The 26,417-nt window shown below is 47.8% G+C and overlaps 1 protein-coding gene across 8 annotated transcripts in view; it reads right to left on the bottom strand.

Annotated features, from left to right (window-relative positions):
- Positions 1-15,991: 15,991 nt before the first annotated feature.
- The window catches only part of Hnf1b (HNF1 homeobox B), a 53,255-nt gene continuing 42,829 nt past the window's right edge, over positions 15,992-26,417 (bottom strand). For all 8 annotated transcript variants that reach the window (XM_032913092.1, XM_032913094.1, XM_032913093.1 and 5 more), the window contains exons 8-9: positions 25,500-25,618; positions 15,992-16,929 (exon numbers count right to left, since the gene is read on the bottom strand). In XM_032913092.1, the coding sequence (XP_032768983.1) occupies positions 16,909-16,929; positions 25,500-25,618 (140 nt within the window). In that variant the 3' untranslated portion in view covers positions 15,992-16,908. The remainder of the gene's footprint in view (positions 16,930-25,499; positions 25,619-26,417) is intronic.

Genomic DNA, 26,417 nt, shown 5'->3' on the forward strand with positions numbered 1-26,417 from the left:
GTGTCAGGGTAGGAACCCACTTTTGGAGTGACCCTTGTGTCCATGCACCTCCAAGCTTCCTATCCCACATTTCCTTTATCCTGAGCATATCTTCACAAAGGGCTGGGACACTCTGAGTGCTGCCTTTTGCATGGAGTGGCGAAGGCACAGAAGGTGAGACCTTTTTTAGGGAAGAATTACATCATTATAATCATATAGCTGAGCGCTAAGTCTAGGACACTCTTTCTTTTTATTTTCAGTGTGTGTGTGTGTGTGTGTGTGTGTGTGTGTGTGTGTGTATTTCAGTGTGGGCACTGGGAACCAATCTCAGGTCCTCTGGAAGAACTTTGAGCTAATGATCTCTCTGGTTCCTAGAACTGCCTTGCCTTCCATCCTTAAAATAAGAGTTCCTAAAGGATGTATGCTTCACCTGCTGTTCAGAAGTAGCTGGGGGCGGGGAATAAGCCTAACTCCCGCCCCCAAACAGGTTTCTTCATTTCCAACACTGACTACTGACTGGTCTCTCTCTCTCTCTCTCTCTCTCTCTCTCTCTCTCTCTCTCTCTCTCTCTGCATGTGGCTGTTTATATGCACTATGTGAGCTCAAGAACTGGGAAGTACAGGCAGTTTGAAGCAGCCTAATACGGGTGCTGGGATTTGAACTCAGGACCTCTGGAAGAGCAGTAAGTGCACTTAACCACTGAGCCATTTCTCCAGACCCTGTGCTGTTCTACCACACCCTTCTCTGGCCTTTAATTTTAGACCAAGCATGAATATTAGCTTTCAGAATAGAAGTTAAGATCACACTGGTGGCTCTTGGGATGACTGGGATATGTAGATCTTCATACATGCTCGTTTATAGAAATCACGCACACCTGGCCCACATTGCCATGTCCCTCAGAGTCCCTGCAAACGGGAACAGCAAGTGCACGCTGTGGTCACCATGCCTGGGTGTGTTGACGAGGCCAGTCACAGCTTGCTTTGGAAGTAGGTGCAGCATGCTCTCTCTGTTTGGAGCCCTGACTAGAACAGTCTTCTCTAAGGTGTGGGATTGCCTTTCCCATCAGGCCTGACTCACACATTCTCCTGTCCTTGGGTCAGCAGAGTGAGCTATGGGGAATGCCTACCTCAGAGCAGGCTTCCATGCTCAGGTCTGGCCTCCTCCAGCAATGATGCCAGGGATGCTTTCTCAGGTCAAAAGGGAAAGCATTGTTGCTGCCCGGTGGCCAGGCAAACACATGGCTGGCTTTGAAGTCTCAGGGGGGATTTGCTCAGGCTGGAGTTGGGAGGCTGAAGGAGAGGCCTTGCTGTGTTTGTTAACTCCTACTACACATGAAGCCTAGCGTGTTTGATGTCTCCGAAGAGCAGCAGGAGGAGGGAGGCGCACCCTGGGGGTCCCCCTTGTGCGGGGCTCGAAGTCCACCTAGGAGTAGAACATAGAGAAGGTTCAAGTCAAGGACGGTTAGGGACAGGCCTTCACCTGAATGGGATACTTTCCCCTTTCTTCAGGCTGCTCTGTAGGAGTGTGGTTCAGGGTGAAGTGCTGCTTCCCTTGGACTCTGGAGGCATGAAGTGGGGATGAGGATTACGGGAAGACCTGAAAGCAGAGAGGCAGCAGCAGCTTGTCCTGGCAAGGGACAGACAGATGTACCCACTTTGCCTTGAGGTCCCCACTTGCCATCTCCTTTCCTTTTCCACCCTCCACCTCTCTAACTGTAGCGTCATGGTCCCCGTCCCTCTCTGCCATCAGTACTGCAGCCTGAGGGGGAAGTTCACCATTTTCCAGGATCTCGCCTCAGTAGCCCTGCCTCAGAAGAGGTAGGTAATGACCAGAAGCACTTGCCAACTGCGCGTAAGTCAACAATAAGTAGGAGGCAGGCCAGGACAATGCTCCCATGGCTGGCTCTCTGGCTTGTCCAGGATCTCACCAGGTGCCAAAGCGTGTTTACCACCTTTGCTTGTGGGAATGGGGCAAGAGGGAAAGCATTGTAATTAATGAGTTCAATGTCCCATAGGACCATTTAGTCAGAAATATCTCCACCCCACCTCCAGCTCTCCCATCCGTGTATCCTCACCCTACACCTTGCTAGATTCTCCCTCCCACCCCCATTTCCAGGCTGCTCCTACCCGTACACCCCTTTACCCAGATCCTGCAGTTGAGAAAAGCTTGTTTACGATAAGGCCTTGGAATCAGGAGTTATAAATCCTGCCCAGGACAGCTGCCCTATCTCTGTAGTAAGGTCTATAAGGAGGCTCACCTGCTTGTGACCTGTTCCTTGCCCCCCCCCTCCAGCTCCCTGCAGCTCCTCTGCAAACACGGGACAATGGACAAATGGGAGTTACCTGTCTCAACAGGTGTCTTCTGGGCCTTACTTTCCTACAGGGTGATGGGAGGGTCACCATCAGCCCACCCACCACGGGCATTCCTGTGATTGTGATGATCTACCTTTGAGCATGACCTTTGCTCCTCCTGATATCTTTAGCTACAGGAAACCGAGCCCGCCTTGATAGCTTTAGGGGTCTTCATTTTGGCTACTTAATCTGAACGAGCAGACAGCTACCGTACTGTTTGTTTCAGAGGTGCCTCTGTTGTGGCACTTTCACAATGGGCACCAGGTAGTGCCCACTGTGGTGCGTGCTTTCTGTGGCAGCTGTAATCCTACTAAACTACAAGGCCCTTGAAGACAGAAACTCTGGGGTGTGTGTGTGTGTGTGTGTGTGTGTGTGTGTGTGTGTGTGTGTGTGCATGCGTGTGCCCATGTGAGTTGCTGAGGTCTTAAGCATACTAAGCACGTATTGTACCAGTGAAGCTACATCCCCCAGCCTTAGACTATTTCTTCTCCATCATTGAATCCCTCTGCCCAGTGGAATGCCTAAACTATAATCATATAAATATTTGTTATGACCAGATGAACACTGTTGTCTCAGTACCCACAAATAGTTACCCAAAGTGTCCCTGTGTAGTGACTCCACTAAACAGTAGGGGTACATGGGTTAGTGAGATACTGTTTTATCCTTAAGGAAACCCAGTGGCACTTCACTTGCCTGAAGGTCAGAGGAGGAAGCTTCCTGGGGCTGGGGACCCCAAGGAATATGCTTTGGTGGTCAGGAGTCTGGAATCTTAAGAACATTTGTTTCAGAGTGAACTAACTTAGACAAGATACCCTTGAGCCAGACATATCTACTTATTCCCCTCCTTAAAACATCCCAGAGTAGAGCTGATTTCAATACTATCCTCTCAAAAATATGGGTAAAAGCCATTTCTGGGGCTAGGGAAATGACTCAGTGGGAAAACCACTTTCTCCAAAAGCATGAGGACCTGGGTTTGAACTCTTAGCACTCACATAAAGGCTGGGGCATGGCTGTGTGTGCCTGTGTCCTCAGCACTGTGGAGGAGAGACGGGTAGATCCTGGGGAGCTCCTGAGCTAGCAAACCTAGGTAGAGCAACTCAGGTTGAGTGAAGGATGATGTTTCAAGGGAATAAAATAGTGAGAGAGGAAGAGACTCAGCTCTCTCTCTCTCTCTCTCTCTCTCTCTCTCTCTCTCTCTCTCTCTCTCTCACACACACACACACACACACACACACACTGAGAGAAACACAGAGGTACACACAGATAGACAGACAAACACAGTCAGACAGACACACTGACACCCATACACACAGACATACAGACAGGCACAGACAGACACACAGACACTCACACACACCAACACACAGACACATACAGACACACATAGACACACAAATACATGTACAGACATACACACAGAGACAAACACACAGACATATATACACATACAGACACACACAAATATTCCCTCAAACACACAGACACACACAGATAAACATACATATAGACAGAGTCATTTCAAATATCTCTACTTGGGAAGAAATTGTCTAATTTTTTTTTTTTTTTTTTTTTGTCTGGGGACCGAACCCAGGGCCTTTTGGCAAGCCACCTACCACTGGAACCCCTTGTCTAATCTTTTGATCCAGGAACCAAAATAAGTGTTAACCTAATTTACAGAGTGAGTTCCAGACCAGCCAGGCCTGAATAGTCAGACTGTGTCTCCAACAGCAACAACAACAGCAACAACAGCAGCAACAGCAGCAATAGCAGCCGCAACAACAGCAGCAGCAACAACAACAGCAGCAACAATAGCAGCAGCAACAACAACAGCAACAACAACAGCAGCAGCAGCAGCAACAACAACAACAGCAACAACAATAACAACAACAGCAGCAACAGGAGCAGCAACAACAATAAGCCCCCAACACAAACAAAAAACTAAATCAGTGGAATTTCCTTCCCTGGGCCCTGGTTGCCCCTGTCCCTGTCATCTGTACCCATGCTTCCTTGTCTGGGCTTCCTGTCATCTGGAGGCATCAGGAACAAGAAAGGGGAGGTGTCTGTCTGGAGCTCATCCCAAGGCATGCTTACCCAGTGTCTCATTCATGTGGAGAGTTGCTGTGGCCACTGAGACAGGGACTAACACAAAGGTGTACACGACATTACACACGGGAACCTGGGAGGCGAAGGAAAGCAACAGTCAGCTCAGATGATGGAGGGTATTTTTGCTCTACCAATGGCATCAGTGCACTGAGGGGACCTTTCCAGTGTGAGGAGAGGCTAATGGTACATTACATCGTATTTTCTGTGTGGCCCCTTTGAGCCAGGGCTTCTGAGGGAATGCCTACTTCTCAATGGACCCAGAGCACTGCAGAAAGGAAATGCCTTTGAAGCTTTGTAGTTTATCTTTAAGGCAAATTTAAACTTTATGTCTTCTAACATGACATATTAGCTTGCTTTTACTTAACAGCATGGCTAAGGATTACTTTGCTCTGGATCAAATCCACAGTCCAGGAAGAGAAGCAGCTTTTCCTGTGGCTTCTTTTTGTTTGTTTTGTTTTTCCAGACAGGCTTTTTCTGTGTAGCCCTGGCTGTCCTGGAACTTGCTCTGTAGACCAGGCTAGCCTCAAACATAGCAGTCTGCCTACCTCTGCCTCCCTAGTGCTGGGATTGATTTCTGTGGTTTCTTGGAGACCTTGGCTCACTGTCCTGCACCCTCCCTCGAGAGGCTCACCATTAGTGACATTTGGCCAAGTCACAGGTACTGCGTGCAGGAGTGGGACTCTAACAACTTGAAGGGGCTGCACCTTTGCCTCTCAGACCACATGGTGATTTGATGTGTGGTGGGTCATCAAGACTCCTCCGGCTGGAAAGTACAAGATCGTCCCTTTACCTGTGGGTTTATTCTGGTACCTTTAGCAGGGTATAGGAATCACGTGTCCAGGAGGAACTCTGTTCTTCAAATGCCTGGGACAGTGGCTCTTGGCTGTCTGGGTTTGGCGGCCTGTGATCTTAACCCCATTTATGCAGGAAGCTGAGACAGGAGGATCCCTGGAGCTCAAGAGTTCAACACCAGCTTAGCTAACATTAGGAGACCCTCCTCAATCCGTAATGAATGAGTGAACGGATCTTTTCGTGGGGTCCGTCACAAGGAACGAACAGGGCACGTTAATAGCAGGTCTCTGGGACGCTGAGGAGAATGTAAGCAGTTGGAGAATGGATAATTATCTAAGAGTCTTGGGCTGCGGACTGTGCTTAGAGCTACTTTGGTGGCCTTTTTTTTTTCTGTTGTTTTTTGTTTTGTTTTGATTTTTGAGACAGGGTTTCTCTGTGTAGCCTCTGCCTCCTAAGTGCTGGGATAAAAGATGTGTGCCTGGCTCCTTGGTGGCCTTCTTCATGCTTTGCTTTGTCTGACATGGCAGCTTTATATACAGAAGGAAACTAGGAATCCAAGCAGCCTATTTGTTTGAGTCTGTGGAAGTTTGCTTTGAATTCAATAGGTCAGTGCTTTAAAATATTAAATATATGCACGCACATAACCCATTTGTTTATTCATTCATGCATTAATGCATACGCTTATCCACTCAACAGAGAGAACCTACTACGTGGCGGGCATCGTGAGGTCGTAGAGACAGTAAAAATGGCAGGCTGTTAGGCCTGGCCCAGCCATTAAGAACACTTTTTCCTCTCGTAGAGAATCTGGGTTGAATTCCCAGCACCCACATGACGGCTCACAACTATCCCTAATCTCAGTTCCAGGGGATCAGATGCCTTCTTTTGACTTCTGTAGATGCCAGGAGCACACATGGTGCACATACATATCAGCAGACAAAACGCTCGCACACATAAAGTAAAAATAAATAAATCTAAACAACAACAACAACGAACCAAACCAAACAAACCAAAACCCAACCCATAAAGTCTGTGTTTCCTTATAATTTGCAAAGGAGAGGCAGAATGAAATGGGCAGTCTCCAGGGAAACAGACGACATTTCAGTTGAGAATCATCTCAAGTTCTTCTCCAGGCAGCTGCTCCTGCTTCTGGGTATTCTTCTCAATAGCTTGGATGCACAGATACTAGGTCCCAGACTACGTCAGGGATCACGATAAGTTGTCCATGATTAACCATACAATGATAAAATTCTTAAAGCAAAATCCCCCCCACCCCAAGGTCCCCTGCCGCCTCTGCTGTCCCAGAGACCCTTAGTGAGCCTGTGTCCTTACGAATGAGATTTGTCTTCGCATTTCTTTCTTGTGTCAGAGCTGGGAATCGACACAGAACCTTCCACAGCACATACACAGAGCACAAGGCCCAAGAGAACGGAGGGACACGGCTGTAGCTCAGAGCCCAGATAGGACCGAGAGGGGAGCTGCCAATAGGGTGAGGGGGAAAGGTTGAGGGTGTGATCCTTGATTCTACAGAAGGATGCTGGGCTGCCAGCTGCCAAGGACCTGCCAGACAGACCCCTGTGGCTCAGGAGACTCCAGCCATGGCCTCCTATCTCTCCTCCCCATAGCGAATGCAGATTAAACATCTTCAGGTGCTGAAACCTCTGGACTCTGGAACTCAGCTATGGGCTCTCAAGGCTGCTGGGACAATGGAAACAGGGGCTTTGGAACATTTCCAAACAATTCCCCCCCCCCCACCCCCCGCCCCCCCCACAGCACCCCCCCCCCCCGCAGCCACCAAGCTGACCAATGGGCTCTTGTATCTACCTGACAAAGGCTCGCCGACTCTGGCACACCTTACTTTCATCTGAGCCCTCACAGCACTAAAGGAAAATGCAACAGAATTTGAACCGAGTTTGGTCGTCTGGCTACTTATGTGGAAGGTCACCTTCCTATGACATTAAGGCCTCCAGGAGGGCCACCACAGCCTGTGCGGTCTGCTAATTCTACTGCAAGCAAGGAATGTGTTTATTCTTCCAAGGGGCAAAGATTCCCCCACTCAAAATGACGCTGCCACATTGTGCAACCAGGAACACTGGCTGTTGCGGATGTAAACAAGTGACCAGGGCAGACTCACCCAGGGTCAGCCACTACTTTTCCCAGAGGTGTTTCTTATGAATGGCTGTGCCCAGTGAAGCAATTTCCTGCCTTGTAAACTTCTGCCCACCAAACCACATCTCCTATCTATCATGGCCTGGCTCAGGGTCATAAAACAATTTCCCTCAAACCAATCAGGGCCCGATCGAGAGTCCTTGAGTAGCAGGAAAATTACCTCTCCACCTGCACATGTAATGACACTCTGCAAGCGAGTGGCTTTGCAGTTTCTGAGTGTAAAGTCATGCGCCTTACCCCATGCCCTGCCTCTCCGCTCATTTGAGATGTGAGGCCCCTGGATTCGATTCTCAGCCCTTTCGTTGTTCACTCCACCGAGGCGCTGGCTGGCTTGTGACCCCATTACCTTGACCTGAGGATCCCGCAGCTGGGAGAACACAATTCACTGTGTTAGATCATGATTTACAAGAGAAGTTCATGTAGGGGTAGTGGGGCCAGTGGGGGTGGGTGTCAATGTAGACCTAAGAAAACAGGTCAAAACAATTCAGGAGCCCTTTGGTTTGGACATGCACTTTGTAGACTGTGATTCCTCAAGCTAGAATGTCTCCTCTGTCGCCTGTTTTCCTGATGGGCTGCCACTCGTTTTGTATGGCACAGTCTGTAGTCTACCAAGGAACCTTTTGTACTTCTACCCAGGCAGGGCTTCCTCTAGGATGCTGCTACTGTACTTCCAGAGGTCTACACTTTTCCTCATTCTGTTCTCCTGCTAGGCTAGGACCTCTTTCAGATCATCCTGGAATCCTCTGCCTGATTCAAAGTCAGTAGGCACAAAAGGGTCACCGAATGAGCGCCTACTGTATGTCTCCTCTCTACACCTACATAATTTGCATATTGAATAAGTATGAAGAATATGCTGTAGTCGAAGGAATTAAGACCTGGGTTAGGCTTGTAAAGCAAGGTATAACAGGTTTTCTGTCTCTAAGAAGCCTGAGATCTAGAGGGTGGAGAAATGGCTCAGTAGTTAAGAGTACTTGTTGCTCTTCCAGAGGACCTGGGTTTGGTTCCCAGCACCCGCATGGTGACTCACTTTCTAATGCACATTTAAACATGTAGGCATAGGACTCATTTAGAGATTAAATAAATATTTTCAGACAACACTTTTTAAGAAAGCCTGAGAGCCAATCATGTTTCTGCAAATGGTAGCAGTATGAGATGGGACTCAAAGATTGGACCTGAGAGTAGGCGGAGGGTTTTTTCCTCTTTCTTCTCTCCCTCTTCCTCCCTGTCCTCTTACCCTCCTCTGAGTTGCCTGAACCTCAGGCTTAGAAGTTGATGTAGATTTGAGAGAGGCCATTTTTCTTGTTAGTTCTCCTTATGCTCTGAACTTTCACTTTTGGACTGTTCTAAATAAATCACAGTTGCCACAGTACTACGGTAGCCATCAAGCACCCCCTAGAACCACCATTTTCCTCTCTCCTGTCTCCTATCTACATCTACAGAGGGAATAGCCGTGACAAGCTCCTTTCTCTGAGTCCTGGAAGCCTCCAGAGAATGGAGGTGTTGGCAGTGGTGACACGAATATTTGCATCAAACTCCACGGCATACTTACATGTACACATTATTACCGAGTGCCTGTTACATTCCAGGTGCTAGCTGCTGGGGACAAGAGTGAAGAACACACCATGTCTTTGCCTCACTGAGCTTCCATTCTAGCAGGGAGCGACACCCAAGGTGGGAGGGATAGGGCCTAGCTATCATAACGCCTCCCTTGGTCATCCAAGTGCAACGAGATGCAAAGAGCTTGCATTACAGGACACTTTGCTGTGAGCTGGCTGGCTCTATGCACCTGTATCTCCACCAACTCGGTTTTTAGACGTTCAGCTGCCTTCCAATGACCCCTTGGCTAATACGTGTAGAGCCAAGATCGAGTAATCACCTCAGCCTGGGGTTATTTATTTGTATCTTTGAAAGTGTTAGAGATCAGGCCCAGGGTCGGGTGCATGTTAGGCCAGCACCAACCACTATGCTACCCAAGATCAAGACTCAGCTTTCTGCAGCAGCAGTAAATGTTTACTAGATGAACAAATGAGGGATGAATGGTTAACCCTAACTCCCTCCCATGGCAGCCTGCTGTTCTGTCTCCGTGATACAAGCACGAGCAACATCCTTGAGTTTTTCATTTGCTTACTGATTTGAGCCATTCTTAAGTATTTGGGGCTCCTGACAGATCTCATAAAGATTAAGAAACAAGCACTTTTTTTTCTCTCCTTATCAACCGCATTTCCTGAGCCAAAAGAAAAAGAAAAAGAAAAAGAAAAAGAAAAAGAAAAAGAAAAAGAAAAAGAAAAAGAAAAAAAAACCCAGATAAATCGTAATGGGAAGCACTGTACAAAAGGAATGAAATGAGCTTCTTAGTTCTCCTACGTCTGAGCTTGGAATTAAAGTCCCCGCATGGGTCTAAATGGTGACCCTAGGAAGCGGTGACTTGTGCATCCTAGTACCCTTGAATGTTAAGAAGAAAAAGGGTCCTCGCAAATGTGGTCATGAAGCTTATCTCAGGTAGTGCTTGTGGACCCTAAGTATACTCAAATATACCTTTAAAATGTGGAAGGATGGACCTGGAGAAGTGGCTCAGTGGTTAAGAGCAATTGTTACTCTTGCTAGAGAACCTGGGTTTGGTTCCCAGCACCCACACAGTGGTTCATAGCCATCTGTAACTCCGGTTCTAGGGGCTCCAAGTCCTTCTGACCTCCCAAAGCGCAAAGCTGCGGCATGTGTCATGCAGACAAACATTAATGCAGGCAACACACCCACACATAATGAAATAAATTCATCTAAAAAAGGGGAGAGAGAGAGAGAGAGAGAGAGAGAGAGAGAGAGAGAGAGAGAGAGAGAGAGGGGGAGGAAGAAGGAGGAGGAGGAAGAGAGGAGGAAGAAGGAGAAGGAGGGGGAAAGAAAGGAAGGAAGGAAGGAAGGAAGGAAAGCATGGAAGGAAGGAAGGAAGGAAGGAAGGAAGGAAGGAAGGAAGGAAAGGAACATGAAGGGAGAGAGGTTACAGGGGTAGAGATTGGAATTGTGTGACTACAAGCCAAGGAATGAGAACAGCCACTAGCCTGAAAGGGCACTGAAGGGCACAGAGCTACAGGGCTGCTGGAGGGGAGGCATGCAGCCCTCCTCCTCACGGTTAGCTTGCCGAGGGCTGGTGCACAGCGGTGTGTGCTTATAATCCTAGCTGCTCAGGAGGCGAGGGCAGTAAGATCACCAATTCGGGCCATCTTAGGCGACACAGTGAAAAGTCCATCTCAACAAAAGACAATATCAAAACCTCCAAACTACAGATCTGGGAATATAATTCAGTGCCAAGTGCACAGGGCCCTAGGTTGGGGTCCCAGCAGAATACCTCTTCCACCTAAAATCACCCCCCACTCCCAAATGTGATAGCAAAACTCTTTTGTTTCAAGCCATTGCTTCATCTTTTGCTTGAAGCCACCATTCCAACCCCTTTGAGGAGAAAGAGGAAGGGATATGTCTTCTTCAGCTGCCCCTTCAGGTGATCGTTAGTTATGATTTAAATTCTTTATTAATGCATGGGTGTGCGTTATGGTCAAAGGGAAACTTTCAGGAGTTGGCGCTCTCCTTCCACCATGTGGGTTCCAGGGAATTGAACTCAGGTCATCGCTCTTGGCAGCAAGCCCTCTTTTTTTTTTTTTTTTTTTTTTTTCCGAGCTGGGGACCAACCAGGGCCTTGCGCTTGCTAGGCAAGCGCTCTACACCACTGAGCTAAATCCCCAACCCCAGCAAGCCCTCTCTTACTGCCTGAGCCATCTCACCAGCCATGCACACGACTCTGAAACACACTCAGATCTCTCCCTGGTGGGATGGCCAACGAAGCCCCTGTTGGAACACAAAGGTAAAGGGAGTCCCATTCGGAAATGGGTCCCTGCCCTCCCCTCTCCTTCCTTTTCTGTCACAGTCTCCTTTCTCCTCTGCAGTCGCACTAACACCTGGCGTGTTCACCTACTTCGTATATCTTTCTTATGTTGATTATCCAGTTATGGTTGCCTCCCATCCCAGTCCAGTGGAAACTCCAGGGAGAAGTGGCCTTTGAGTATGTTTGAGTGGACCCATGTGCAAGTGACAGAGGTTGGCACTAACTTTTCCCCACTTTTTTTTTTTTTTTTTTTTTTTTGTAGCCCTGGCTGTCCTGGAATTCACTATGCAGACCAGGCTGGCCTTAAGCTCAGAGATCCACCGATCTCTGCCTCCCACATGTTTGGATTAAGGATGTGCACCACCACTCTGAGTTCTACTAGTTTTTTTTAAAAAAGATTTATTTATTTATGTTTTATGTATGTATTTTCCCTGTAGGTGTCTGTGATTGTGGCATGCCAGCAAGACCCGAAAGAGTGTTGGATCCCCTGGCACTGGATCTCTAGATGGTTGTGGGCTACTGTGTGGGCACTCTGCATTGAGCTTGGGTCCTCTGGAAGAATAGCCAGTGCTCCTTTTTCCCATTAATTAATTAATTTATATATATATATAATCATAATATCATAATATCAGCCCCCCTCTTCTTTCAGTGCTCCCTCCACCCCTTCCCAACTTCTCTGAGAAGGGAGAGCCACCCAGTATCACCCCACCCTGGCACATCAAGTCACTGCAGGACTAGGCACAGCCTCTCCCACTGAGGCCAGACAAAGTAACCCAGTTGGGAGAATGGGATCCACAAGCAAGTAATTCCGATTGCTCCAGTTGTTGGGGAACCTATATGAAGACCAAGCTGCACATCTGCTACATGTGTTGGGGGGGCCTAGGCTCAGCCCATGTTGGCCCTTTGGTTGGTGGTTCAGTCTGCGGGAGCCCCCAAGGGTTCAGGTTAGTTGACTCCGTTGGTCTTTCTGTGGAATCCCTATCCTCTTTGGGCCCAGCCAGTCCTCCTAACTGCCGAGCCATCTTTTTAGCTCCCGTTTTAATGTTTGAGAAAGTCATTCACTGAGCCTGGAGCTAATTGATTGGCTAGACCAAGCAAAGCTCCAGGGATCCTCCTATCTCTGTCTCCCTATTGCCTGGCTTTTTTACATGAGTGCTAGAAATTCAGTTTCAGGGTCTCATACTTGTGTGGCAAGCACTTTAGCAACTGACCTATCTCCCCTGCCCAGAAAATATTTTTTGAATAAATGGAAAGGGAAGATTATTTTGGACTCTATGTTTTCAAAAGCAAAGCTATATGTAGAACGCCCCAGCCTGGCCCAAGAATAACACCCTTTTCCCTTAGGTGGAATTGATTTTGCTCTTAAAGAAAAACAAACCAAAAACTTGGTAGTGTGCACCTTTCATCCCGGTACTCAAGAGGCGGGGGCGGGGTGGAAGCAGAGGAGGCAGGCAGGTCATTGAGTTCGAGGCCAGCCTGGTTTACAGAGCAAGTCCCAGGACAGCCAGGGCTACACAGAGAAACTCTGCCTCAACGAACAAAAACAAAAACTGCAAATAAACAACCCCCCACCCAAACCCTTTGTATATCCTTTTCATAATGAGTTCGGAGTAGCTTGTATTGTTTTATGATCGATGTTAAGACAATAGGACACAGGAAAGAAATCTACTTTTGGGAATGTAACAGTATATATAGTGAAAGAAAATAAGATACAAATGAAACATCTTCAACGTTCTTCTGTGGGGCGTTGGCATAAATATACATCTGTAGGCCTCAGGGGACTGGTTTTGGTGACCCTGCCTTTGATGTAGCTCCTTCTGTGTTTGCTCTGCCTGCCCTCCCTTAGAAAGTGTTTCTTCTCTCTACACCCAGGAAAGAGTTCATCCAGGTGTGTGTGAAGTCCTGCACACGCCAAAGGTTTCAGTAATAAATGGTCATGCTGGAAGTCTCAGCAGACAATTCAGTATTTGCACAGTGGAATGACCCCTGCACCCAGGAGGCAGAGGAGGGGAAGAGAGAGGTAGAGACAGAAAGGGGGAGGAGGAGACTTACAGGCAGTGGGTTCAGCTGATGACTATGTTATCAACACGCGGCCTGTGTGATGGGTTGAGGAAGCGAGGTGCTCCCTGCTCCCTGCGCAGTCTGCTACTGACAATTGCTCCCTTTTTCCACGGTGGCTTTTGAGGCCTCTAATCCCTGCTTCAAAGGGAGCTATCAGCCCAGCTTTACCTCCAGCACAGCTGTCTCCTGTCTCCTCCTGACTTTGCCTTTCCTGGCTCCCTGAGTCTTCCTAGGACCCCTGTCCCCTACCCCCACCATCCTTAAGGGACAAGTTCCAGTCTTCCAGAGCTCTCTGTAGCCTCCCGAGTGTACCATTTTATCTCCTTTTCCTGCAGAAGACCAAACCTCTCCAGTCAAGCCTTCTCTCCTTGGGTTTGCTCTGCCTAAGCCTCAGTTTACCACGTCATTTGCCTTATACCACAGAGACAAAAGCATTTGACCAAACGCCCAGCACCACACAGGGGATGAGAAAAGTCTTGATTGGCATTTGGAAGCATCAGCCCGGTCCAGGAAACTCTACAATGCAAGAACGCACATCAATACAGTGTGTACAGGTTTCCGAGCTCTCAGCCATTGACATTAGCCCTGTCATTCCTCAAAGGACCTTAAGAGTCAGGCATGATTATTACCGTGGGGGAGGAGGGGTTTACATAAGACAGTGGAGCTGATCCCAATCAAGGTATCTGGACTCCAAGAAGCCTACCAAAGGCCTGCCCCCAACTGTGAGTGAAGGACTCAAGACTCTCAGCTGCATTGTGCTCTTATCCACTCGAATTCCTCAGCAAACAGGACAAACTACCTATCTGTACCTTCGGAGGGGAGACGCCACAACCACCGGACTCAGAACGGTTTAGCACGATCTGAGGCAGATCATTAAGGATCTCATTTCATTTCATGGATGTTACAATAAAGAGCATCTAACCCAGGACTCTCTCCGGAACATGAGCGGGTCCTGAGAGAGAAGTTTGTGCTCTGTGGTTTAAGGCTGAAATGGATGAGGGTTCTTAGTTGCAAACAAACCTTCAGAACGGGCAGTTTACATCTGGACTCCCACACAGTGGATCCCTTTCTTCGTCTTTCCGCTGGTGAAGGGATGTTAGGAAGGACCTGCCAGTTGCCTGGGTCTCTCTCTGTTCTATATATCTTGGGTCATATAGGTTTGCTTAAGAAAAGTTCCTTAAGACTGTGCCTAATCCACTCTCCCTCCCTCTCCTCTGCTTGTGTTCAGATGACCTCTTGGATCAATAGGACCTCTAGGTTCTCAAGGCTATTGCAACAATACTGAACGATTTAAACCAGCAGCCCTCAACCTGTAGGGTGTGAACCCTTGGGTGGGGTGTCAAACAACTCTTTCATAGGGATGCCTAAGACTATCAGAAAACACAGATATTTACATTACAACTCACGACAGTAGCAACATTACAGCTATGAAGTAGCAACAAAACTAATTCTATGGTTGGAGGTTACCACAACAGGAGGAACTGCAGTTAAAGGTTGTAGCATTAGGGAGGTTGAAAACCACTAATCTAAACTCTGCCAAACGCTGCTTGCTGTTCTCCAAAGGGTGTGACCCAGTTACTGGGCTCCAGCCGAGGCATAGGCTCGATGCCGTTCCTCCTTGGCTCTTTCTGGAACTGGACATGCCCTTTTCATTCTTTTAATGGAGATTTTATTTTTGTTAGCTTTCCTGCTTAGCTGTGTGCACAGCATCTCACCCGCTGAGGTGACAAGAGGGTGTTTGGTCTCATGGACTTGTATTTCCAGGTGGTTGTGAGCAGACTGATATGGGTGCTAGGAAATAAAGCCAGGTCCTCTGCATGAGACAGTTGAGCCAGCTCTCAAGACCTTGCACACCTTTAGGTCTTCTCAAATAGTCTGAAGGCATCTTTGCTGTCTATGTGTGTGTGTGATGCTTGCCCTCCTCCTGGATTCACCTCAACCTAACTATGAACTTCCTCTTGACTACTTTGGCCTCAAATTACACTGTCTGAGAAACCCAAGAACCAGCAGGGACCAGTATTTTATATCTGCTCCTGCTTTGGGTACACAGGTCCTCAGCTCTCTGAGAATGGCCATCTTCTGTTCTATTGGGATATATGGAAACCCTGCCCACCCAGAGACTGGTCCCCATAGTTTTCTTGGCTTTACAATCTCTGGAAATAGTGTGTTGGAGCATTGAAAAGCACTTAGGGAAAAGGAGGCAGCATTGAGCCCAAGGCGAGGTCCTTCCTCCCAAGTTAGCACTGGATTCCTTAGCATCCTCAATAGAGAGAGGACCAAACAACCATAAGAGCCCCTTCTCTAGGCCCAGATAGTTCCATGGGAGGGCAAGAAGGTAGGAAAAAAACCTAGAATTAATGCTTAAAATGAGATTTCAGAAGTACCTCACTGCATTTCTCTCCCTTTTACTTTTTGTCTCTGTGACCATAAGTGACCCAGAATTGGGGCCATGACCTTGACCTTGTCCTTGACCTTGTGATGTCTGATGATGCAGTCAACTGTTTTCCACACTGAAGTGGGAGAAAGCTAACATGAGTGCTCCAAGAAGACATGAGAGTAGGCCACTCCAGAGGATAACATTTTATCCAGTGGACTCACTGGAAAATCTCAATGAGACCAGGCCTGGGGATTCTTGGCAAAGCCATAGCAGAAGAGATATGAGACTCTAAGCAGTGACAAAATAAATTGCTTTAATGGGAAGCTTCCTGAGATGGCCATCAGCCAGTCAGTGTCCCCGCCTAGGCCCACAGGAAGCTAGGGCGTCTTGCTTCCACTATGTCCCACCCCTCTAGGGATCCAGAGATGTGTCTTAACATGGGGGTGGTGGGTGTTAGCTAGCAGTCTGTCCAAAGTATGTCAGAGGCCTGTGGCATACTTTGCCTGTGGCCAGAGGGGTGCTGGTGAAGAGATTCATTTCCCACTTTGGGTGGTTTTCGGTGGAGAAGGGGGAGGGAGCAAGTCACTCTTGGAATTTCAACTCTGACCTTTACAAAGAAAAGTGATAGACACTTTAGTATTATATACAGGGCAGGGGTAGATACGTGGAAGGAAAATTGCACTTAATTACAGTAGTTGATAGTTTACACCATTGGACAAATTTACTTCTTTAGAAGAAATCTTGAGATCATCTGGGATGGGAGAGGGGGGTCTGTCAGTTATTTACAGTGTCCGGCTCAGTTCAGTAGCACACACCCTCCTCAGTCCTCATCTTATTTCAGTAACAGATTCAAGTTTTTGCATCAGTTTGTTCAATGACGGATTGCAGCGGAAACTCCATGGGCTTCTCGATTCCTGTTGCACCATTTTGCACCGGCCACCTCTGGGAGAAACAAGGGCACTTGGCATCTTGGGAGAGGCATTACGACAATACTGCAAAGAAGAGAAGCTGGGCTTCAGGCTGCACCTCCTGAGAGTGGCTTGGGCTTGTCGGAGGTCCCCGGCAGGATGTCAGGTAAGCAGGGATCTCTCCTGGCTTCCCAGGTGCCTGTCAGGTCGCTGGACTTCTCTATGACAGATGCCCAGAGACTGATGGTGTGGAAAATGGGGTCCTCGTTGCTGTGCACAAAGTGAGTGGTTATGTGGGTATCACCAGGCTTGCAGTGGACACTGTGGGGGAAGAGAGAGGGGAGAAAGAGCTTAGCTGAATGCACACAGACCATTAGTTGAGCTTCTCCAAGGGAGCTGACACCCAACTGGGCCAATAAAGTTCTGGAGGTGGAGGGCTGGAATGGAGTGGGCACTCGACTGCATCGTGGATTCTTCTGGAGCTTTCTTTTTAGGAAAGCTTCCCTGGGTACTTTTCAGAAAACCGGCGTGTTGCTGGGGAGCCTGAATTAGTTCTGATTTACTGAGTCTAACCCTGAAGTGGGGTTTTATGAGAATGGCATTTATACAGTGCTCAGGGTCATTACAAAGCATCAGGGTGGGAACTACAGGCCTCTTGTGGAGTAGGTCTCCCCCTTTCCAAACTTGGATGGAATGACCAGGAACAAGGATCCCACTAGAACATAGATCCATCCCTGGTCTGGGTTAGACCTAGGAGTTTGTATTTGTAGTGTAAAATTATTTACATTTATGCACACACACACACACACACACACACACACACACACACGCACACGCGCACACGGGCACAGTGGAGGTCAGATGGTAGCTTGTAGGAATCAGTTCTCTCCTCCCACCATGTGAGTTCCATTATCAAACTCCTGTTATTGGGTTTGGCCTCAAGCTCCTCTATCGGGTGAGCGGCCTCACCTGCCCCAGGACTGTGCATCTCTAAGAACTCCTCAGGCTCTGCTCACACCGCTGATCTACCAGGAGCAGCAAGGCCACAAAGTGAGTGAGGGAATGCCCCTTTACTCAAAGTTTCCATCAGGGAGAGGGCTTTGGAAATCATAAGGAATTTTCTCAAGGGTTGTTATCATTGGGCAAAGAAACGAAGAAAAGAAATCAAAGATTAAAGGTGTTTGATGCCATACATCTGGGTGGACCAGGGAAGGAGACCTCAGAGTATCTGGAGCCACCCTCTGGGAGGAGCCACAGGACCCATGTAGGACAGTCTCCCTCCCCTTCCAGAGCCCCAGGCTTCAAGTGACTGTTTCAGAAAATCATGGCTCCGCTTTCAATCTCTAGAGTCACCCCCCTAACCCTCCCACCCACCCCACATGTCTTTTCCCTCATCCTTTTTCTTTTGTCAGTGCTGAAGGTTTTCCTTTCAGCCTAGTAGCTTGTTCTCTCAAGGCTCTCCCCTCAAACACACATGTTCACACGTATACTCACATGTCCACATGTATGCTCATACAAACACAGGCCTATTCTTCCATTATTTTCTTACGATTAGGGCTCTCAACTATGATCCCATGAAATAATTGTAGGTCCACTTGACAGATTAAGAAAGCAGGATTCAGAGTGAGCTGGGATGGGTCAGTGGTTTGGAACTGGGAAAACTGTGAAGCCAGAGGCTCCAGTTAGCTTTGGGTAACCTCCTGCCTGTGTCAGAGACCAAGAGCTCGTCCTCCTACTTAGCTTCATTCTCAGCCGAATTATTCTTTGCCCTTCAGTTCTTTCCTCCACAGAAAGGAAGGCTGCAGTGGGCTTGGTTGCATTAGTACAGGTTACTTTGCCTCAAAGATATTCGTGTGGCCATTCTCAGTAGTGTCCAGCTTGTGGCCCCTTCCTCTATCTTGATGCTGTTAGGACTCCTAAGACTGGCCCCAAGCTGTGCATTTGTGTGAGGAGCTGTGTTTCTGGTCCTCCTACATTCTTGAGATGTTGGTCAGGGCCCTGGGATACCCTTTGCCCCTCTTCCTGCCTCTGCCCACCCCCACTCTCCAGTCTCTTAACGCCCCACTATCAGCCCCTCCTCCCTCTTTTTCCTTCCAATTTTCAGATTTCAGGTGGAAGAGAGAGAAAATGGCTTGTGACCTCTCAGCTTTCAATAGGAGAGCAAACACAAAGGGCCGATAAGGAGACGCCAGTGAGATTCTATGACCTGTCATTAGGGATGGGCTTCCCAGCTATCAGATGTTTGCTCACATAATAAAATGGTGGCAGAGCCCTAAATGTGGTCAAGGGACCTAGAGTTATTTGCTCCTTTCAGAGTCTAAACATAAACATCTGATAAGGTATACACTGGGGTGCCAGTACTCCCAGCTTCATGGGGTTCAGCCCAGAAGGTCACCGGGTGACCCTCTGTCTGTAAGGTGTGGTAACTGTGACCTTCATCCCCAGAGGACATGTTACATAATGGTGCACACTGAAGTTCCATTGTGTGCAGACACCAGGTTTAGGGCTTTGTATGCACAACCCCTATTTATCACCGTTTCTTTTTACATGTATTTATTGCAAGTGTGCGGGCATTCACACGCCACAGCTGCTCAGAGGACACCTTGCAGAAGAAGTTAGTTGTCTCTTTCCATCATGTGGGTGCTGGGGATCCAACTCAGGCCACTGGTCTCTACCTACCGAGCCATCTTGCTGGCCTCCGTCTACCCTTTGAGGTAAGTGGCTGTTATTAATTTAACCCATAGCTGGGTGCTTGCTAGGTGTCCAGGGCATGCAATGGTGAATACAACCTGCCTATGACTTTACACAGTATACATTCTAGAGAGTTTGGACAACACGCCACTAAACATCGCGTGCACATATCATATGCAATCAGCTCTTAGGTAGAGGTAAATTCTCTCGGAGAGCAAGCATGGTAAGTTAGGCTGACTTGAGGGATCGTTTAGGGAGGTAGTGACATTTGAATTGAGTTCCTGGCAGAAGAGACCCAATGCACAGTCACTTGCTGGCTGTTGCGAGTCCCTGGTTCCACTTAAGCCCAGGGAGCGAAGGAGGATGGAGTTAGCAGCCCGATCACCCAGAGCCTTATAAGTCTCCTTCATTTGAATGCAATGGAAACTATCAGGGAATGTTGACAGGGGAAGGATGTGCTTAGTTTCTCTCTTGGGGTCTCTCTGGCTGCTGCAATCAGACCACAATGTTGCACGTAAGAGCGGAAGGGGGAGGGGTTGGGATTTAGCTCAGTGGTAGAGCGCTTGCCTAGGAAGCGCAAGGCCCTGGGTTCGGTCCCCAGCTCCAGGAAAAAAAAGAACCAAAAAAAAAAAAAAAAAAAAAAAAAAAAAAAAAGCGGAAGGGGGAGTCAGGGGTCACTTAAAGAGATCAAGTAGAAACAAGAGAAGCCTGGGCTTGAGCTATGACGGTGCCTGGGGTGTGGTGAACAATGTCAGATTTTGGATGAATTCTAAAGGTCTCCTAGCAGAACTTAACTGATGGACAGGATGTGGGGTAATGAAGAAGAGAATTAAAGTCTCTTGAGAGAAAGGAGGGCAAGGGGGTTTAGAAGTAGAATTATAAAACAAGGAAGTGATCTGGGTAAGGAGAAACCCGGGCAAATGAAGAGTTTCTGCTTTAGGTGGGCTCAGTTGGAAAGGTGTGCTGTGTGTATCAGGCATACATGTGTCTCACTAAAGATAACACTGTCACTGCCCTCTGTGGGCAGGACCACCTTGGGGAAGGGATCACATGTGTCATAAGCCCATGCACTTGGCCCAGAGTCACAGGATTGGTGTGTGACTGAATGTGAAGAGGCCAAGGAAGGATCCTTGGGCCCCTCAGTGCTCCGATGTGGAAGAGATAAATTGCCAGCTAAGGGTAGGAGGAGTGTTGAATACTATAGAATGAGGTGATGCCTTAAAATCCAAGAGGCGAGGGAGAGAGGGGTTGACTGCAGCATGGTATCAGAAAGCAGCCACTGAATCTATAGCATGGAGGTGGTGGTAGTGAGGACACAGTGGAGGGTGAGGCTAGAAGCCAGCCTGCACTGGTCTCGAGACTGAACTGGGAGTAAGGAAAGAGAGAAGATTGGTGGGTGAAATAGCTCACTTCTATTGGTAATTTGTTAGGCGAATTGTAGCTCTACTGTGTGAAAGTAATAATTACAGTTATAATTTTAGAGAGGAAGGAACTACAATCTATACAGACTATAAGCAAAATCCATAGGGACCTGTAATGGCAAAGCTTACACACTTAGCTATGGTGTATAATCATTGCCTTGGGGCTGGAGAGATAGCTCAGTGGTTAGGAGCACTTGCTGCTCTTGCCGGGGACTGGAGTTCAGTTCCTAGCATTTATCGAACACTCACAACCATCTATAACTCCAGTCCCAGAGAATTCAACATCAATTCTGGCCACCTTGGGCACCACATGTACACAATTCACAGAGGTACACACAGTCAGAGCTACAGGAGGAAATAGATGGTATTAGTCATTTATAAACCTCTTTCTCAGACCCAGGAGACACTCGGGGTTACTAGCAGCAGAAACCAGATGTGACCTAGCTTCCATGGACTAGATGTTCCCCTGGATCAAACATAGAGAGGCATGTTCTACCGGGATCTTCTTGCAGTCGGTCCTTGCAATGATCTCATGAAAGAGATTTCAATGTATACAGAAGGAAACTGGGGCTTGACATATTTCCCTGAGTGCTTATGGGTAGAAGGTAGTAGAATTCTGAGTCTGGGACTGGCCAGCTCCCAGCTCCTAACCATCAGACCGTGCTTCCTTCCCTAACCCCAGCAATGAAGGAAGTTTGACAAGGAGGGGCTGCTGCAGGGGGTTTATGATGAAACAACTCACTTTCTCTTGTTAGCACCTCTCGGGGCTTCTCTTGACCTCTCTATAAACTAGGAAGGGAAACAGTGGGTAGAGTGTGTTATGTGAACAGGAGTCAGCTTACAGCTTACACTCTGGTTCTTACGGCAGTCATTGCTTGGTGCAATCTTATTCCGAGATCTGCAGGGTGTCACTGTGCAGGAGCTCAGGCACAAACCCTCTCAGAATGTGACTCGAGACACCCAGGTGTTGAAGAAGAAGAGGCAAATTCTCCGGAAAGGACAGGTGGAAGGAGACTCTTGGCAGCCTAGGAATCCTGAAACTTGATTCTGTTAAGACCCTGAGGCAGGACTGTAGTGGCAACAGTAAGTCCTGGGATGAGTGACAAAGCTATGAGTTCACATCTAGATCTAGCCGTGTACTTGCACAACCCCGCATCATCGTTGCGGTGCTTAAGCATGCATAGTTATTGGAAGCCAAGTATGGCGACACACGCCTGCAAATCCCAGACCCTGGGAGGCAGAGACAGGAGGATCAATGCAAAATTGATGCCAGCCTTGTTTGTACAGTGAGTTCCAAGCCAGCCAGGGATCGTCCCTCTAGGATCTAAGTTTCCAATCAGTTTCCTTTCTGCACATAAGCACACTCTCTCCCACCTTCCAGGAAAGCAGCGACTGGTTCAGAGGCTACCCGAAGGACCCCAAACTGTTACCTCAAAAAGTAAGTTACAATAAAATTAAGAAGAAAGGAAAAGATATTGGGAAGTGAATGCTGTCAGCGAATCTGAGGCAGAAAGATTACGGTCTGGTAGAAGTCTGCTGTGGGGTTTATCACTGTGTGAAACTGCTCATCTCCCTCTTCACCTTAGAGCCTTAGTTTTATGCACAAATCTACTTAGCAGGAGGAGGAAGAGAGTTAGCCAGATAATATATGGTAGGACAGCAGATCGAATGCTTGTTGGAAAATTGGAGGTACTAAAAAAAAAAAAAAAACCCCAAAACAAACAGCATTTCTGAATCCATCCATCCTTCTGCCCAACCACCCACTCACTCACTCACTGAACATTCACAGTGTCCAAGCATTTGGCAAAACACAAAAGGCTTTGATACTGTGGGTGCTTCCTGATCCACTCGCTTTTTGGGGGTAAGGTGGGAAGGTGAGTATCTGTCTGGTAGCAGCAAGGGAAACAGTGATCTAGAGCATACACACAAAATGTTGGGCCTTCAGGAGCAATGGCCCTAATCTTGGGACATTTTGCTGCCAGGGCCTCCTATGACCACATGTAGACCAAGCACTGAGGTGGGTAATAAAGAAGGCAGAAGGGGAGAGAATGGGCTCATAGAGGAGCGCAGAGAAGAAGGAATATAAAGGGAGCTTCTCCCTGCACCTGACTAGGCACTGGTGAGACAGGGTGGGGCTTTCCTCATTTATAAAGGAAGCAACAGTTCCAGTGAGGAGAAACTGCCCAAGGTTGCACAGCAGGGGCTGGTGGAGTCAGAATTAACGCAGCAGCAGAATAGCACCATCCAGAGTGTGTCCCCAGGGTGTGTCCCTGTGACCCGAGCTGGTTTCACACACATCAGCACATGGGCTGTCCCGAGAAGCCCTTTCCAGAAGGCTCTGCTTAGCCTAGAAGTTCCCCTAACATACATGAGCAAGGACCCGTTCTCTCCCACATTTCTCATGGGCCCCAACACCTAGGCATGGTTTTGAAATACCTCGTGGGAAGCAATGCTTTAAAATGAAGAAAGAACGAAAGCTGCTCACATCCTGATGCCTCAGGGAACAGAGAGTTCGTAGATTGTTTTCACTTCAGCTCGCCCTTTCCCCACTCTTCCTTCTGCTTTGGTTTGTAGGAAGGAAGTTTTCTGTTTGAAACTTAGCACACGTGTTTAATGTCCGCTCTGGTTCCTAACCACTTCCAACCAGAAAAGGCATTGGTGATTACAATGGGTATTTTTTTCAAGAGAGGGGAAAGGTGTTTAAATGGAAAGAGGTCAGGATTGGAAGCCAAAGACCAAAGTCTGGAGGCCAAGTTTGTCTGCATGACCTTGGGTAGGTCACTTTCCACTCTGGGTTTCAGTTCACGTCTTTGGACTTAGAAGGTTGCAATGGAATGAAAACAGCAACTCAATACTATAAAGTCTTCCATTTGTCTTGTGAGACAGTGCTCCTCCCGCCTCAGCCTTCTGCATCCTGCTATCACAAGTGTTGTAGCATCATGCCCACCTGAGGCTTTTTATAAAAAAAATTCTTATTAGTATTATCATCATATTCAATGTTGCAGAGATGAGGGTCTGGTCACTCATGAGATGTCCTGGAATACAGAGACACCTTCATAACATGTCAAGGAAGCTGCTCATTCAACTTCAAGGTTGACTAGCCACTCTGCCCAGCGGAGGGCAGAAACCACGTGGGGGTTGACGGCAGCATCTCTGGGAGCTTCTTGAAGCAGGTTAAGGGACCATTTCCCGAACCCAGAGGACTCGTTTCAACAAGCAGGCATCAAAGTCAATGTGGGAAAGACAGCGATAATTAATCAGTGCCCTGTCCAGGGCTGCCCAAGCAGCAGATGGATTGATAAAACTTTAAAAGAGGAAGGTATTCCCAAGGAGGGCTGCTGCGCCTGGCTGACCCCCTGATTGAGACTGGTGAGCACAGATAAATGTTTTCCCTGATGGCTACAAAGAGTGGGAAATGGCACGGGAGTTGGGAGTCGAAGGGCAGGGCAATGGAGGGTGGTCTTTTAATCTTCTATTGGGTGAGAGAAGACTGGCAGAGCGGGTCCCACACACCTCTCCTTCTCCCTCCCTGATGTCTGAGCCCAGCAACCCAAGCTAGGCACTTAGCACTTGAGATAGGCCAGACGCTTAACATACACAACCGCTCCAAATCCTTGAAACAAGTAGACGCTACACCTTTTCAAGATGAAACAAAAGTTAAAGTGAATGGCAGACCCTGCCCTACTTCGCTCTAGGGCCTGAAGAGTCAAGGGGAGAGTTGGGACTCCTGAGCCCGTGGAAGAGTCTGATCAGAAGCTAGTGGCAATGGGTGAGGTATGACTTATGGGGGTGTCTGAGGGTGGGGGGGGGTTACAATCAACACAACCAAACCTTGATGAGTGCTTCTGACACCAAGTTCAAGGTTGTCACCTCCTTATCTAGCAATCGATAGAGGCCAAACAGTTCCCACAGTCATAGACCCCAGCTACTGAAAGGTCTTATTGTGTTCTCTGGAATCCACAACCATGTTCAGACATCTTGTCCTGTTTTCTGGTTCTCGGTATCCTGTAGTAGTAGTAGTCCAGCTCTCTGAGCTGCGGCCCTCCCTGTTGGGTAGCTGTCTTTATGACTCCAGCACTTCTTTGGGAGGTGGGAATTACTCATCCACTGAGGCAGTGACTAAGCTGCTATGAATTACCCTGTGCTCTCTGCACCAGGAAGTTGAATTTAAGTTTCTTGATAAACCATCAAATGGGCATAGACCTCCGAAAAAGTCACACTGTCCACTGGGGAGTCCTCAAAGGGTTAACATGATTAGGTTATTCCTTGGGCTTCTAGTGCCTGTGGTGGTATGGGTCCTAGACTAAGAGAATCAGTCCCAGGAGCCCTGATTTTCCTTTCCCTTTCCCCACTGACCACCTTTGCAAATTTGGCAGCTCACCAGACATCCCAAGCTTCCCATCCCATCCTGGAAAAACCCTTTGCATGGATCATCAACCCTCCCAGTCAGGAATGCTCAGTTCCAGTGTCTAACAGCATTACGTCATTCAGACCCCAGTGACCCATCCAACCTCAGTCTTATTTAATACTCTTGTTGGGGAGCAATAAGCTCCTTTGGTCTATGGCGCATCTGTTTTGCCCTCTGACCTCAGAGTTGATTCATTTTAGGGGCTAACCGAAGAAGAATTTCCTGAGAATAAAATAATGGCTGAGTATGTACTCACTCATTGGTACCTTGAGAGTCTGAGTTATGAGCACATACATGCACACACACACACACACACACACACACACACACACACACGCACACACACCCTGGCCCCATCCTGCTGGCATTACCTGTTTACTGGAAGACATGCTGGTGAGGGTATTGATGCTACTGGTATCTGTGACCACCATCGCAGATGGGAACCGGGAGGTGTGGGAATACTGAGGGGGTTCCTGCTTATGTGCATACACTGGAGAGACAGAGAGAAGACAAGCCCAGTAAATACACACAGTCACATACCCACATAAACCACCCTGTAGCTCCCACTTCCCCGGGGTGGTGATTGTATTTGGGAAAGCATTGTATTAAGGAGACATTTGGCTCCTTAATCAAGGTACTTGATCTTTGCTTGGTTTCCTCCCTTGTAAAATATGGATACCTACTGTAGGAAAATATCACTGCTTTGAACTAAATATTTAGCCTTGTGCACTATTCTGTTTCCCTGACTTTGGGTAAAATATTAGGAGCCTAAGGATCAACAAGTGACCTTATATATATGGAGAGCACCTGCTGGCCAACATGAAGCATCTGCCCACGTTTGTGCATGCTGTTTCTGACACAATTCAAACTCCTTGTTTTCTCTTGGAAACAGTTGTAGACTGATTAATAATTAATAATTAGATTATACTAACTAACTGTATAATTCTGAATTATTCCAATTTTCACTACAATGATACCAAAACCTTATGATGTCACATAAATATGAGGGATAAACAAAAGGAGACAACTGAGATAAGACCTCCAGGAGCATGTGACTCAATATTTAGTTATTTTAATACTTGCCTACCACATCTGGAACCCCGTGACTCATGTTAGCTATCCAAAAGAATCATGTCGATTCTAGGTCACCTAGCGAATGAAAACATGTGGATGCTTGGCCACGAGGGAGGGACCAGCATGTTCCCAAAACATGGACCCTACGAAGGAGGCCTCCAGTACAAAGTAGAGGTGAAGGTCACTGGCTGCTGGTTATTTCCTGGTCTGGCCCC

This window comes from Rattus rattus, chromosome 9, assembly GCF_011064425.1.
Source record: "Rattus rattus isolate New Zealand chromosome 9, Rrattus_CSIRO_v1, whole genome shotgun sequence".
NCBI classification, from domain to species: domain Eukaryota; kingdom Metazoa; phylum Chordata; class Mammalia; order Rodentia; family Muridae; genus Rattus; species Rattus rattus.